Source organism: Chiloscyllium punctatum, chromosome 6 (assembly GCF_047496795.1).
Source record: "Chiloscyllium punctatum isolate Juve2018m chromosome 6, sChiPun1.3, whole genome shotgun sequence".
Taxonomy (NCBI): Eukaryota; Metazoa; Chordata; class Chondrichthyes; order Orectolobiformes; family Hemiscylliidae; genus Chiloscyllium; species Chiloscyllium punctatum.
The window spans coordinates 14,982,208-14,998,451 of record NC_092744.1 but is presented as its reverse complement, the minus strand read 5'-3'; the positions used below and the strand labels follow the sequence as shown (position 1 = coordinate 14,998,451).

The 16,244-nt window shown below is 42.0% G+C and overlaps 1 protein-coding gene across 4 annotated transcripts in view; it reads right to left on the bottom strand.

The window, feature by feature from the left end:
- The window catches only part of LOC140478741 (mediator of RNA polymerase II transcription subunit 12-like protein), a 609,926-nt gene extending 596,745 nt beyond the window's left edge, over nucleotides 1–13,181 (bottom strand). For all 4 annotated transcript variants that reach the window (XM_072572053.1, XM_072572054.1, XM_072572055.1 and 1 more), the window contains exons 1-2: nucleotides 12,983–13,181; nucleotides 12,100–12,268 (exon numbers count right to left, since the gene is read on the bottom strand). In XM_072572053.1, the coding sequence (XP_072428154.1) occupies nucleotides 12,100–12,198 (99 nt within the window). In that variant the 5' untranslated portion in view covers nucleotides 12,199–12,268; nucleotides 12,983–13,181. The remainder of the gene's footprint in view (nucleotides 1–12,099; nucleotides 12,269–12,982) is intronic.
- Between the last annotated feature and the right edge of the window lie 3,063 nt (nucleotides 13,182–16,244).

The window sequence follows — 16,244 nt, the reverse complement described above, 5'->3', positions numbered from 1 at the left end:
GTAATACAACAAAACAATGGCCTTGTGGTATTATCACGAGACTATTAATCCAGAGACCCAAGAAATGTTCTGGGGACCCAGGTTTGAACCCTGCCATGGCAGAATTTTAATTCCAGATTTTTATTGAATTCAGAGTCAGATGACGACCATTGTCGAAAAAATCCATCTGGTTAACCGATGCCCTTTAGATTGTTACTGATGCTAACTTCAACTTCCAGATTTTTAAAATTTAAATTCACCTTAGGGGAAGGAAACTGCCATCCTTACCTGGTCTGGACAGTATGTGACTCAGGCCCACAGCCAATGTGGTTGATTCTTAACTGCCCCCTGGGCAATTACAGATAGGCAATAAATGCTGGCCTAGCCAGTTATGCCCTCATCCCGCAAATAAAATGAAAAAAATAATATTTATTGCCAATACAATGTCTCAAAGCACTTGCAGTACAAAGAAATACAAAGTAATTCTTGTAAGGGAGAACACCATGGCAGGCAAGATGCACAGAACAAGCTCCTACAGACATCAAGAACTGAACTAGCAAATCAGAGGCCCTGAGGACATCGTTCAAATCCTACCACAGCAGCAGGTGGAATTTAAACTTAAATGAATAAATCCGAGATAAAGTTAGCATCAGCAACAGTGGCCACTAGACTAATCAGTGGCTGGAAACAAAACCTGGCCTGGTTCACTAGTCCCCCTTTAGGGAAGGAAATTGCGATTTTTACCCAGAAAAGGACAACTAAAGATGGGCCTTGCCATTGACCCGCACATACCCAATAGAAATAAAGTGTATCATCTGCTTTGTTGATGCTAGTTGAGGGATAAATATTGGCCACGACATCGGAGAACAAGAGACCATTGTGTGGATAGGGCTTCAAATTATAAAATATATTTGAAAGGCAGTTATGATCCCAGCTTATGTTATTAACATACAAGTCATATCGCAACTGAAATCTTATTTGAAGATCATATTTTTTTGTTCAGTTTCTATTTAAGACTGTCTTTCACTGAAATGCAAGTCTGCAATGCTGCAGATTTGCTTGATAAAATGAAATTAGAAGTTTATTGTGCAAAAGATGAACTAGAACAAGCCAAGCTATTGACATATTACACAATCTGAAAAATTTCAAAACACAATAAAAATGCAATCCTATCCATTCCAACACAAGCACCCAGCAGTCAAATAACTCAGGGAGACAGAGCAGACATTCTCCATCACACTTAACCGTTTCTTCCAATTCCTGTCTTGAGAGTTGTATAGCATCTTCCTGGAGTATTCACACAACTGAGTTTAGACTTTCTCAGCTTCAAATAACCCCTTCAGAGTTCTAAGCAAACACTTCCAGTCTGGAACATTCAACGAAAACACTGACAATGAGGTAACCTACTTCTTAACTTATCTGAACCATATCAATCAGGACTTCTGTGAACTGACTCCAAAGGTTTTGCAAGTAATGGGTTTTGTTTTGCCAAAAAGAAACAAAAATACAATTGCCAATTCTTTTTACTGAAAGTAAGCTAAAGCTCTTCAAATGTTCACTCTGTCAATTTGTCAAATCCTCAAGGCAAACAAATTCCCATCATTATCTCAAAACACACTCTCCCTCTTATATTTGCTTTAAAACAATCATGACAAGCTATTAGTTAAACTGCCTCAAACATACAGACCAAAAGCCGTAGGTAACTAGTTGCAGCAGTAACTCCAACACTTCATTTCCTCTACACAGCAGTGCAGCATCATCCTGGGTTTCTTAACTTCTTGTGGGGGTGAAGGGTTAAACTAACAACTCTGACTCCAAAGTAAGGATCCTAACCACTGAGCCACAGCTTCCAGCAGTAATCTCAGTGACCCTGAAATCAGCACAGCTGCCACAACCACCCATTTACATTAGGCACAGCACACAGAGCTCTGTGCACTTACAATAGCCAGCTCTTCAAATTCACCTGTTTCAGCCAAATGCATTCTGCGGTTTTGCAAACAGGACAACTGGCTGAAGAAGCAGATGGTTTTCCACCCAGGAAAACAAATAACACAGACCATGACAAGAAATAACCCCTATAATATCCATGTGATGCTCTATTTATCAAACGAGTATCCACACAATGGTGAGTTTGTGAATTAAGGCAGTGAAAGCAACCCCCAGCCCCCTCTGGTGTTTGGCACATCACTACTCAGAGAAAAGGATTCCTCATATGCTCTTGTGCATTTCCTCCCACCACACTCCCAACAACATTAACTTTATGGTTGCATGATGTGTCAAAGGTGTCTCAGTTGCAGAGTGTGAGCCAAAGTGTTGAGAGTTTGAGTCTCACTCTAGTACTTAGACACAATAACCTTGGCTGATATTCCAGAGCAGTACTGAGGGAGTGGCTACACTGTCAGAGATGCTCTCATTCAATGAAATATTAAACAGAGGCCTCAAACGCCTTCCAGCTAAACAAAGATCTCACGGTACAAATTTCAAAAAAAAAAAGCAGACAGCTCTCCCATGTTCCAGCTGATATTTAACCCTCAATCAACATCACAAGTAAAAATCATCACATTGCTGTTTGGGGGGGGAATTGGGGGCAGAAAAATTAAGTTTGCCCCAGATGCCAAATTGCCACATTTGATTCACTACAACAAAACCAGTACTTCATTTGGGACAGCTGGAGTGTGCTGTGGTCTTTTGGACATTAGTATTTTATTGAAGAAAACAAATGAACCCAAGATCATCAATACTTCTTCTGCATGCATGTCACTAATGTCAGATTACGGTCACTTGCCAATGGTCATATTGGTGAAGGCCAAAATATTAGGGCAATGCAGGACAAATTATGAATTTCGATCAGGGTACACTGATGATCATGGAATAAAGGACGGGGGTGCATGTTGCTGCTTCTAAAATCCATTTAATGCTCAAAATGCCAGTGCTAGTGCCACACAACAGTAACATTGACACAAAGAGCTGGGCAAGTCTTCATTTTCACAACTTGGGTAGTAATTTGGCAGAGCCAACCACTGAAACACCTCTGCACTCCTCCTCATACCCCAACTCACTACCGGTTTACCAGCTAACTAATAAAAGCAGAACAACTTATATGAAGGAGGGAAGGATGTACATTGGTGTATGTACAATCTGTCTTGGCAACTGGAAGTTGCTGGAAAATGTGATCATTTCACCCATCTCAAATTGCCCTTGAGCCAAGTGTCTTGTTAGGCCATTTCAGAGAGCAATTAGAAGTCAACCACATTGCTATGGGTCTGGAGTCACACGCAGACCTGACCAGAAAGAGATGGCAGATTTCCTTCCCTCAAGGGCATTCGAGAACCAGATGAGTTTTTATGACAATCAATCATCGATAGCTTCGTGGATACCATCACGGAGACTAGCTTTCAATTCCAGGTTACATTAATTGAATACTAACTGCAGTGGTGAGATCTGCACCTAAATCCCCATAGTCTTTACTTGGGCCTCTGACTGACTTGTCCAGTAATATTAGCATTACGTCACCACTCGCCAGTCATCTCCTCCATGGACAGTAAACACAGTCTTACATAATTAAGAGAGCAAACTTCTGATTTATGATTGCTCCCAGGCATCCATTGTTTTCTAAATTTTAGTATCTTGACTGCAATAAATTCTAATACTTGTCAACGAAAAGTAATGGCGACCATGTAGCAAGGAAGGGGAATGCAATTTAACTTCCTCTGACATGAAAAAGACATGGAAATTTATTGCAGGGTCTGCCATGTAAATGGAGTACCACAAGCACCTCTCACTTATGTCAGAGTCATAGAGATGTACAGCATGGAAGCAGACCCTTCGGTCCAACTCATCCATGCTGACCAGGTACCCTAAGAGTCTAGATTAGAGTGGTGCTGGAAAAGCGCATTAGTTCAGGCAGCATCCGAGATACCCTAATCTCATCCAGCACTTGGCCCATATCCCTCTAAACCCTTCCATTCATATATCCATCCAGATGCCTTAAAGTGTTGTAATTGTACCAGCCTCAACCACTTCCTCTAGCAGCACATTCCATACACACACCACCCTCTGCATGAAACAGTTGCCCCTTTTAAATATTTCCCCTCTCACCCTAAACCTATGCCCTCTAGTTTTGGACTCCCCCATCCTGGGGAAAAGACTTTGTCTATTCACCCTATCCATGCCCCTCATGATTTTATAAACCTCTATAAAGGTCACCCCGCAGCCTCCGACACTCCAGGGAAAAACAGCCTCAGCCTATTCAGCCTCTCCCTGCAGCTCAAATCCTCCAACCCTGGCAGCATCCTTGTAAACCTTTTCTGAACCCTTTCAAGGGTACCAACATCTTTCCTATAGCAGGGAGACCAGAATTGAAAGTGGCATTCCAAAAGTGGCCTAACCAATGTCCTGTACAGCCACAACATGACCTTCCAACTCCTAAATTCAACAAGAGATAGGGGCAATGTCACACTATATCTCAATATTGCAATTCCACAGTCTGCCTGGTCTGGGATATCACATTGTCCTGGGTATAAATTAACTTCAGTCCAATAAGTAACCCACCACTTAGGTAATTCTGCAAAAGTTGTTCCGGCATAGCACAAACATCCACACTGCTCCAAATGAGGCAAATAGAGCACAAAAACCCTAATTCAAAAGCTCAAGAGGGTTCAGTTAACAGTAGGTCAGAACCAAATCAGCAACAGATGTTTTATAGGGAGGAAGGAGGAAAGAGGAAATCAAAAGGCTTTAGGGCCATCAGAACTGGGAGACTGAGACAAAGGGTGAATGATAATTAGATAGAGGAAACAGTTTATAATAAGATGCAATGTTTTCCATGAAGCTCAAACTACAGAAATCAACTCACCGTTTCGGTTTAGCACATTCTAGAACCGGTTTCTGAACCAATACTCAGCTCCGCACGCAAGGACCGACCCTACATTTTTATAACTTATCCCCTGTAGAAATATCCAATAATCTGATCGAAGCAAAAATCTTTTCAGGCAAGGCAATAAGCACAAAAATATTTATTTCCAAAGTCAATGCTCAAGAGCAGAAAAGAAATTCCATCCTTCCTAAATTTCTTTTTTAAAAAAAAAGTGTCTTCTCATTGTTCTTTCCAGAAACTTATCTAATTACATTGTGAATCCATTTGTATACAGTTACTGGTAGTCACCTCCAGAGCTAGCATTGCCCTTCAGGTGAATAAGGAATGTTCTTAACCAGTTTGACCTTCACTTTCCTGGATCATACCACCATCCAAAATCAAAATCTACAGTTTTGTAAATCTTCCAGATCGTAAACTAGACACAAAGATACTCTTTCCATTGTGACAAATCAGTCCATTAGTATCTCAGTTATGAAAGGCAACATTTCCAATCTAGTTGAAAATTAACCCATGAAAGAAAGTGTAGATATTGTTAGTACATGGGGACTCGAAAGAAGTACAAACACCTCATTTCAACCAATAGAACTATGCCACAAGATTTGGATTCCTTTTTAAAGGAAAGTAAACAATTGCATATAGAAGACTTTTAACAAACCAAGCACTTTCAATTTGACTGCCCTGTGTTATGCACTCAGCTCTACTTTATGCTTCCCCCAAGAATTCTCTTATAAGACATGAAATTTTTTTCTTGTAGGAACCACCCAGAAGTAAGGGTGGCCACTGGAGAATTGTATTCAGCTCCGGCTATTCTCAGGGGTAAAACATTCGTTTACCCTCTTGTGACTGGGGATTCCTCAGTCCCTTGATCTGGTTATTTTTTCCAATGCTTCCAAGTTAATCTGCCTGTTGCTTATGTTACCACGAGACTGAGGGAACCACACTGCAGATACTACATTCATTTCAAAATAGGCATTCTTCCAACTCCTCTTCCATCACAAAATGCAGAATTATAGAATTATGGTGTAAAGATGGTGATTTGGTCCATTATGCCTGCACCAGCTTTTCAAATGAGCCTCATTAGTAATTCCAATTTCCTGCTTTATCGCCAGACCTAACACTTAATACTTATCTAAATAATCATCCAATGACCGCTTAAATTTTTCCAATTGAACCTGCCCTAAATCACATTTGTAGGTAATGCATCCCATACTCTAACTAGTCCCTGAGTAAAAACGTTTTGCTCATACCATCCTTTGTTTCTTTTACATATCACTTTAAAATCTATGAACTCTCAATACTGTTCTTTTTACAATCAGGAACAGCTTCTCCTTATCTGTTCTATCCAGCCCAGTCATCATTTTGAAAATTGCTATCAAGTCCCCGCTCAGCACTTTTCTCATGAAGGAGAACAGTTCCAACTTCTTCAATCTATCTTCATAACTGAAGGTTCTCATTCTGGAACCATTCTCCAATACATTGAGATTTTTCCTAAAATGTGGCACTCAATACTTCAGCTGATGGTTAATGAGTGTCATGTACAAGTTCAATATAACATCCTTGTTCCTGTGCTCTATGCTCCTATTAATAAGGCCAAGGGTCTTATTATTAACTACTCTCCATTCATCACGCCACCTTCAGTGATCTGTGTACAGGTCTCTCTGCTCCTGCACCTCTCTTTTATCATTATTCCCAATATTTTTACACTGGCTTTTAATGTTCTTCCTACCAAATGCACGTTCTCACACGACAAAGTGAGATCAAACTGGACTCTTGCGGTGCAGTGGAAAATGTCCCTACCTCTGGGCCTGAAGACTCGGATTCAAGTTTACCTGTCCCAGAGGTGTATTATAACATCTCTGAACAGGCTGATTAGAAATTACATCACCCTACATCCCACGCCAATGGTAATATTTGATTTCCTTTTGTTCAAAAAAAAAGGCTACCACGTACTTCAGCTCTTTGTGAGATGAAAACATGAGGCCCAAAACAGCAGTGAATCTTTCCAGCAAACCTTCAAAAACCTGAAACTAAGCACCTTCCTTACACTCTACCATCTCGAACAACGTAGCTGCTATCATGTCTTTGAATCAACCTTTAGGTTAATTATCTCTCACTTACAATTTCCTTTTGATCTGACAAAGCAATTTACAATCTTTCAGAGTTCGCTAAGTGCTTTTATACTAATTCAGCTCTAACTCCAAACAAAAACATTTCTTTCAGTAGCCATTACTGCAAGGTCAGTGGGCATTACATAGCCAGTTCTTTAGCTAGGTAAGCTCATCTGCTTATGATTTTCACTTTCTAAATTGTTAATATCTTATTTCAACATGGTTACCAATCCTTCGACAGCAATTATCTCCAAACTTGCTTTGACTGCATTTATCAAAGTTAAACTTGAATCCCTCAAATCACAAAAGCTACACTCTTTAAAAGAAAATGCCAAACCTCTCAAAACTTTAATGAGATATTCACAATATTGAGCTATACAATCATTTACACTGGCCCATGTGTAAACAAAGACACTAATAAGGATGGTCCAAACATCTAACGCAGATAACAATGCACATATAATATAAAATACAGCCACTGGAAAAGTGAACAATGAAAGCAAATTTCAATCTTAAACTGTGAACCTTAAACTATTCATCTTAAACTATTCATGTAATAGTCAATAAAAGAAAAATACTGCAGATGCTATAAATCTGATACAATCATGGAGAACTTCAACACTTACCCATGGAAAGAGCAACCGAGTTAATGTTTTAAGTCCAGTACAACATCTTCAGAACTGTTCTTGAAGAAAAGGAAGATGCTGCTGGACCGGCTGAGTTTCTCCTGTATTGTGTTTGTTTCATGCAATGGTCAAATTTTGTTTAAATGAGGATACAAAGTATCAAATGTTCGTCTGAATCAAAAAAAAAGCTTTAGAAAATTATGAAGTTGCAATCTGTTTCAGTCTTGGTGCAACTTCCCAGCCATTTCATAGGGTCTCTCTTAGGTATCAGGCCAATTTTCTCACTTTAAGCATGGTACCTTGTACTTTAAGCTTGTGCTGCTCCTTGCACTCCAGACTGCTATCTCAATATATCTCAGGCTTTCACTGTATTCCCATACACTGTCCTTGAGGCTACTTGCTCTGTTTTGCTAAGCAAGGCTATTCAACCCCTTCAATTTCATTCAGACACAACAGGTTCTGAAATACAGCTCTCTGATGAAATGTCAAATCTATCTCTCATGTTCAATCTAGACTGTTGTCTTCTTCCTCTCATTGATGTCAGGGTTCTCTCAGCAGTTATATTGAGATGATCTATTTTTCACCATGTCATTGTACCTCAAGGATAAAACAGTTCAGTTAAAGCCAGATGGATCAGTGGGGCAGCACATCATGTGGTGCAACACTGAACTGTACAGGCCAGAGGGTACTAAGTTGATCCTTCATGTCTGTACTTAATGAGTTGACCAGACAACGGATATCCAACAGTTTAACTCAAGTAGCCTCTCACCTTGGAGAAGGGAAAGAAACAGATAACCAGTGGTCCAACTTCTCTGATTACTAACCTAGTTACCACTCCAGGAAAGCATACACAGAGAAACTCCACTTTATTCACCCATTGAATCATAAAATCCCTCCCACTCCTGCAACACCAATGACCAACTAGATAAGGCACTGACAAAGTGCCTAGTATCTGGAGTATCTCAAGGTCATGGAATAATACAGCATGGAAACAGGCCGTTTGGCCCAAACTGGTCCATGCTGACCACTCAGCTAGTTTCAATTGCTCGCATTTGGCCCATATCCCTCTAAGCCTTTCCCATTCACACCCAAGTGTTTTTTAAATATTGCCATTGTAACTGCCTCAACCATTTTGTCCAGCAGCCCATTCCATATATGCACCACTCTGCATGAAAAAGATGCCCCGCAGGTCCTTTTTAAATCTTTCCCCTCCCACCTTAAACCCATGTCCTTTAATTTTCAACTACCCAGCCCTGGGAAAAAGACTATATATATATTAATTCTATTTATGTCCTTCATGATTTTACACACCTCAATAAGGTTGCCCCTCATTATCCTGCGTTCCAAGGAATAAACTCCTAGCCTGGCCAACCTCTCCCTATAACTCAGGCCTACCACTCCCGGCACCATCCTCAAACTGGAAAGAGTACAAAAGATGATTTAACTAGGTCTTTCCTATAAAGATGGTGACCAAAACTGCACACAATACTCAGTGTGGCCTCACCAATGTCTTTCACAACTGTAACATAATGACCAAACTCCTATACTCAATGCCTCGACCAATGAAAGCCAGAGTGCTAAATGCCATCTTCATCACCCGGCCTACCTGTGACGCCGCTTTCAACGAACAGTGTACTTGTACTCCTCGGTCTTGCTGTTCCACAACACTGCTCAGGACCTTACCATTTACTGTGCAAGTCCTACCTTGGTGTGACCTTCCAAACTGCAACACTTCACACTTATCAGTATTAAACTGCATTTGCCCATCCTCAGCCCATTTCCTCACTTGATCAAGATCCCTCTAATTTTTGATAAACTTCCTTGCTATCAATGATACCTGCTAATTTTAGTATCATGCCTTGTACATTCACATCCAAATCATTTATGTAAATAACAAATAAAAGATCCCAGCAATGAGCACCCAACACATCTAACAGCTCATTTAACAGCAGGCCAATACAGTCAAAACTCAATACAGTGCAGCATATTGCAGGGTATAAGAAAAGCTCAGGCATAAATTTACTCACTACAACAATACATACCAGAGTTCTGTAGAGATTGGGCAATAAAGTCAGAGAACGCAATATATCAGTAGAAACCAACACAGCTTGTATAATACTTTAAAATATTTCTGTTGCAGACTTCCATCAAAAATTAACACTTTTTTTAAAAACCTATTCTTCATGAGATGGGGATGTAACTGGCTAGGTCAGCATTTACTGTCCATCCCTATTTACCCAAAGGGAACGGAACAATCAACCACGATTGTTAAAGTCTCAAGTCACATATAGGCCAAACCAAGTAAGGATAGCAATCTCTTAAAAAGGACACAAGCAAATCAAACTGGTTTTTGTCAACAATGGCTTCATGATCGTCATTAGATTCTTGACTCGTGATTTTTAAAATTTATCACCGAATTCAAATTCTACATAGCCATGGCAGAATTTGAACTTGGGTCCCCAGAGCATGACCAATAACACCACTAGGCCATCGCCTCTGCACTTTAATAAATAACAAAAGAGAGAAGCACCTCTTTCCCATCCCCACCCACCAACCCTAAATATCCCTCCAGTCCAAGGGTGGTGTAGTGGTAATGACATTGGACTAACAAGTAGTCTGGAATTCTAATGTAACGTTCTGGGGACACAGGCTCAAATGGCAGATGGTGAAATTTGAATTAATAAAATCTGGAATTACAAAGTATTCAAACGGTGACCAATTTTCATAAAGAACTAGCTGGTTCATTAAAGCCCTCGAGTGAACGAAATCTGCCCATCCTTACCTGGTCTGGCCAAATATGACCCACAGCAATCTGGTTGACTCTTAACTGTCCTCTGAAATGGCCACAGCCTCATCAACACAGTCATCCCTTACAAGAATGTAGGAGGATACATATGCACACATGTATACGTTAGATAATTAATGCGCATCTGTCTACCAGCCATCATTGTAATGCCAAAAAGGTGAGGGGCTAGAAAACCCTATAAAGCCAACACGTTATAGTCGAGGGAGATGCTTGAGCTCATGAAAATAATGGGCAAGAGTTAGACAATGTATTTCCATTGCACTGACCAGCATGTAACTGGTATACATTTCACAAGCAAAAACATATATAAATAACCTAGTTAGAATTTGTGCTTCTGCAAGGGGAAGAAATAAGTCAGTGCAGAATGTTATAATGTACTTGTGCTTTTGTCCCAGCTCCCAATAATGAGACAAGCAAAAAAAAAAGCTGACAATAAAATGTCAAAAGCTGAAGAGAGAGGCAGATGTTACTGCAGAGATCATTGAGATGTTCAGAACTACCCACAAAAACAAATTAAATAAAAGATGCAGGGACAGTATTGAGGAGGTGGTTGGAGTAGGGTCCAGGAGAGAGAGAGGAATCAGGAAAGGGGAGAGGGGTGTCGGAATGTTGAGGGGTATCAGAGTGGAGCAGAATGGGTGTGTTCAGAGAAAAGAGGCCAGGATGAGGTGGCAGGAACAGGGTGGGTGCTCTAGAGAGAGGGAGGGAGGAGTTCCAAAAAGCAGAACAAGAGATGAGGCAAGAGAAAAGGAGAGAGGGAGAGGAAGGAAGGAATAATGAAGCAGGTATCAGGAGGATAGGGATGCTATATCAAGCAGAGATCCAGGGAGAGAGAGATGCAGGTGGGGGCTAGGGAGGGAGGAAAGTTTCAGGATGCAGGGAGGAACATCTGGAAGAAGAAGGGAAGGGAATAATGAATGGAGATTGTGTAAAACACTGTCATGAGGAAGTTCACAATATTGGGGAGCGGAAGGAGAGGCAGTCCAGAGGATGGAGGGTAATGATAGGTACCTATGGGGAGAAAGCAGGAGCAGCTGAGAGAGTGGCAGCTAAAAGAGACAGTAAATGAGAAGGCAGCTATGTGATTGAGTTAACATCAGGGGGTCTCTGGGGGTCGTGGGAAATGTCAGGATAGACCTGGGAGGCAATTAATGATGGGGCTAGGGCAGACCTGGGAGGGGCTAGCAGGCATGCGGGCAGGCGGGGTAACTAAGTGACAGCATTGTGGCTCAGTGGTTAGCACTGCTACTTCACAGAACCAGGGACCCCGGTTCGATTCCCACCTCGTGGTGACTGTCTGTCTATGTGGGGCTTGCACATTCTCCCAGTGTTTGCCTGGGTTTCCTCCGGGTGCTACAGTTTCCTCCCGCAACCCACAGATGTGCAGGTTAGTGTAGGTTGGCCATGTTAAAAATTGCTCCATACGATGTCCAGGGATGTGCAGGTTAAGGTGGGTTAGCCATGGGATAGGAGAGTGGGATGCTCACGGGGAAGGGGGGGGGGGCAAGAGAGAAGATGGGCAGAATGGCCTGCTTCCACATTCAGGGATGCTATGATTGAGTGACGGGGCGGCACTGGGAGGGGTAGGTAGGTAAGTGACAGGGAAGCTGAGGCAGGGGTATGGGGGGGGGGGGGGAAAGAGAGGTGTATGGGATGGGCGGAGCGCCGCTCTGTGAGCTCCCGGACACTCTGCGCTGTGGTTACCTCCTTCTGCTTGGGATCCTGCGGGTAGACATCGGGAGGGCCGAGCCGGGGCCGCTTGAGCGGCCTCTGTTCATAACTGAGGAAACCGAACGCCGCCATCCCACATCTCAGCAAGAAAAGCAGAGTTTGGAGCCGACTTCCCACAATCCTTTAGGTGGCTGTCTCTCAGCTTTTTTTAAATAAAAGAAAGAATCAGGCATCATTTATTTTTAAAAATTTCTCAAATAATCACAAAACACAGACAGACAACATTACAACAGAAGCAACACTTTACAATGCAAACCAAACATGCAAAATAAAAATCAGGTGATCCATTCCCAAGATACTAATGTACAGGTGCGTTCATGTTATTAAATTTTAAAATTTATTATAGAGTCAGGAATTTTAGATTTTATCAGAATTCCTACGTAGACTGATTGATTACCTATTACCTGCGATGGCTACAGTATTTGACTTGTTCCCCCAAGATGTTAAAATGCTACATTCTATCTAATTCAATCCAACCTCCTGTCTGATCAAAGTGTCTCTTTAGGATTTTGTGTTACCAATCTGACATTGTTCCTCCCCTGTTGAGTTCATTACAAATCCGCTCAGTCCTTGTATAAACAAAGTATTTTCTGTCGCAAGGACAGGGAGTACAACACTCTTTAGATTCAACTGAAACTCTCTGAGTTGTCTCCGATGAGATGACATTTTTTTTTATTTCTGTTTAAATCGGAATGAGTTGCATTTTGCCACATTCCTAACGGGGCATGTAACATGTTTTAAAAAATACCCCGAAAATTATTATTACTTATTGATCCAACTTGTGTTCAGCAACAAAACAAAAATGAAATAATTCTCCCCCTCAGCCTTGCCGAGATTTTTCCAACCCTGGTTTTACCTTTCCAGAGGTCTGCTCCCGTTCTGTGCTCAGGAAGCTGCTCAGTGCTGAGCATAATCCACTTCAATCACAGTCCATTCACCACATCCAACCCCACTTTCCCAGTAATTACACAGATAATTTGTTTCCACAATCCCTTCCTGTTCTTCCTCCTCCTCCACCACCTCCTCAGCTATTAGAGGGTTCTCTCTCTCTCTCTCTGCCGGGCTGCACCGCGCTTTACTGCCCTCTCAATTGACGCAGCCACTCAAACAGCTCGTTCGACAAGCCCCCACTTAAAGGGAAAGACAAGAACATCGGCTCGGCCGATAAAAATTTCAGCTCCTCCCCGTAGGCTGAGGGATCAAAAAAGGGGGAGCTTTCCCCCAAAGGCAATGAACGCGCGATATATCCCAAGCCCATTTCATAGAACCTCCACATTGTGGAAGCAAACTATTCAGCCCATCAAGTCCTCCAAAGAGCATCCCTCCCACATTAACCCTATCCCTGTATTTCCCATGGCTCATCCATCTAGCCTGCACATCCCTGGTCACTATAACATGGCCAATTCACCTAATCTGCATAGCATAGAATTCCCATAGTATGGAAGCAGGCTATGTGGCCCATCAAATCCACACCAACCTTTGAAGAACACCCCTCCCAGATTAACCCTATCTCTGTATTTCCCATGGCTCATCCATCTCACCTGCATATCCCTTGACACTATGGAGCACCGCAGATTGGCCAAATCACCTGACCTGCACATCTTTTGACTGTGGGAGGAAACCAGAACAGCCAGAAGGAAACCCACAGAGACACAGGAAGGCTATCATACAGTCACCAGAGGGTGGAGTCAAACCCAGGTCCTGGGAGGTAGCAGGGCTAACCATCGAGCCACCATGCTGCCCCAAGAGCATTTGTATTTGTCAGCTGAAGTCAGAGATTTTATTTGTGGATCGATGTTCTGCACCAGCATGCCCCCCACCCCACCAAATATTTCAACACAAAGATTGAGGCTGGAAATCCAGTGTCACTACTGAGGAAGTGTTTACTGTCAGAGCGACCATCTTTCAGATGGGCTTTTGTCTATCTGCCCTTTCAGATGATATGGATGTGACTTGATGCCACTTTGAAAAGGAACTCTGTGAATTGTCCTCACAGCATTCTGGCTAATAATAATCCCTGAACCAAAATTACCAAACTACAGATTGTTTAGTCACTGTAACATTTATATAAGGGCAGCAATGGCGTGGTAGTACTATCGCTAGATGACGATTAATCCAGAGACCCAGGTAATGTTCTGGGGACCTGGGTTCAAATCCTGCAATGGCAGATGGTATCATTTGATCTCAGTAAAATCTGGAACTATGAATCTAATGATGACTGTGAATCCATTGTTGATTATTGGAAAATAAATCTGGGTTCACTAGCCCTTTCGGGGAGGAAATCGGCCAACCTAACCTAGTCTCGTCTGCATGTGACTTCAGACCCACAGCAATGTAGTTGACTTTTAACTACCCTCTGGGCACATTAGTGTGGTTTGGCTCTCACCCTGTGAATGAATTTTTTAAAATATTGTGCACAAATTAGCTGTTGCATTTCCAGCATTAGAACAGGTCAAACAGTACATTTCTAAAAGTCTTTCATTATCTGTACAAGGTTCTAGAATGTCCACAGGTGAAAAGTGAAAGATGAATAGAGACTAAAATAAAACAAGATGCTGGAAATCTGAAGCAATAGCACGAAGTGCTGGACAAACTCAACGGCGGCATCTGTTGAGAGAAAGCAAAGTTAAAGTTTCAAGTCCAGTGACCCTTCTTCAGAACAAATATAGACTTTGTTTCTTGACTAGCAATGTTGCAGCACTTCCTGGAACTGTCTAGGACAGTGGCAATCATTCTAAGTTATTCTTGTTCATGTTATTACTTGTTCATGGGCTGTGGACATCACTGGCTAAGCCAGTATTTATTGCCATTTTCTAATGGCCACCGAAAAGGTGGTGATGAGCCACCTACAGTCCATTTGGCATAGCTGCTAGAGCAAAGGAGTTTCCAGATTTTAACCCAGTAACAGTGAAGGAATGACGATATAGTTCTGATCAGGATGGTATGTGGCTTGGAGAGGAAATTGGCTTGGTGGTGTTCCCATGTGTCTGCTCCTCTTGTCGTTCTGGGTGGCAGAGGCCAGAGATTTGGAATGTACTGTTTAGGGAGTCTAGGGGAGCCACACCAGTGCCCTTTCGAGGTGATACACACTGCTGCCAATGTGTATTGGCGGTGGAGGGTGTGAATGTTTAAGGCAATAGATGGTGTTCCAGTCAAGTCAGTTACTTCATTCTGGTTGGTGTTGAGCATTTTGAGTGTTGTTGGAGTTCAACTGATGCAGACAATTGAGGAGTATTCCATCCTATTTGTGCTTTGCAGATGATGACAGACTTTAAGGAGCTGGGAGGTGAGCCACTTGCTACAGCATTGCCAGCCGTTGACCTGTTCTTGGAGCTATATTATTTGTACGGTTGGTCCAGCTTAGTTTCTAGTCAATGGTAACCACCAGGCAATGTTCCTGAGGAACTCCTGCAGAGATGCCCTGGAAATGAGACGAGTGTCTTCCAACAATCACAATCATTTTCCTTTCTGTTACGTATGATTCCAACCAACAGAGACCTTTCCCATTGATTCCCATTGACTGAAGTTTTGCTTGGGGTACACTCAGTTCAATCTGCCTTGATGTCAACAGCAGTCACTCTCATTTCACTTCAACCATAAATGGCATGAATATATTCACCCTAGCCTGCATTTCTGTACAAAGGCCACTCAGAAACGAAACACAGCTGTCACAGTACTACCTCAACTGCAATAATGCACATATTAGCAAAGTTTAATTTTACCTGTCCCAGAAATGTGTCGTAATGCGTCTGAACAGGCTGATCAAAAATAACTGCAAATCAGAAGGACATAAGTGCAGGAGTAGGCCATTCTGCCCCTCAAGCCTGCACTGCCATGCAATTGGATCATGGTCGATCTTATGTCAAGTCCAGCTGCTTCCTTATTCTGGAAGTTTACTACCCTTACTTAACAAAATTATATCAATCTCAGGTTTGACATTTTATATTAACATCCAGCTTCAATAGATTTTTTTTCTCCCCAAGAGGAGGGAGTTTCTGATTTCCACAGCCCCTTGTGCAATGAATGCACCCTGGCATCACCTCCAAATAATCTAGCTTTAACTTTAAGGTTATACTCTCTTGTTCTGGACCACCAACATCACCTCATCCCTGCTATTT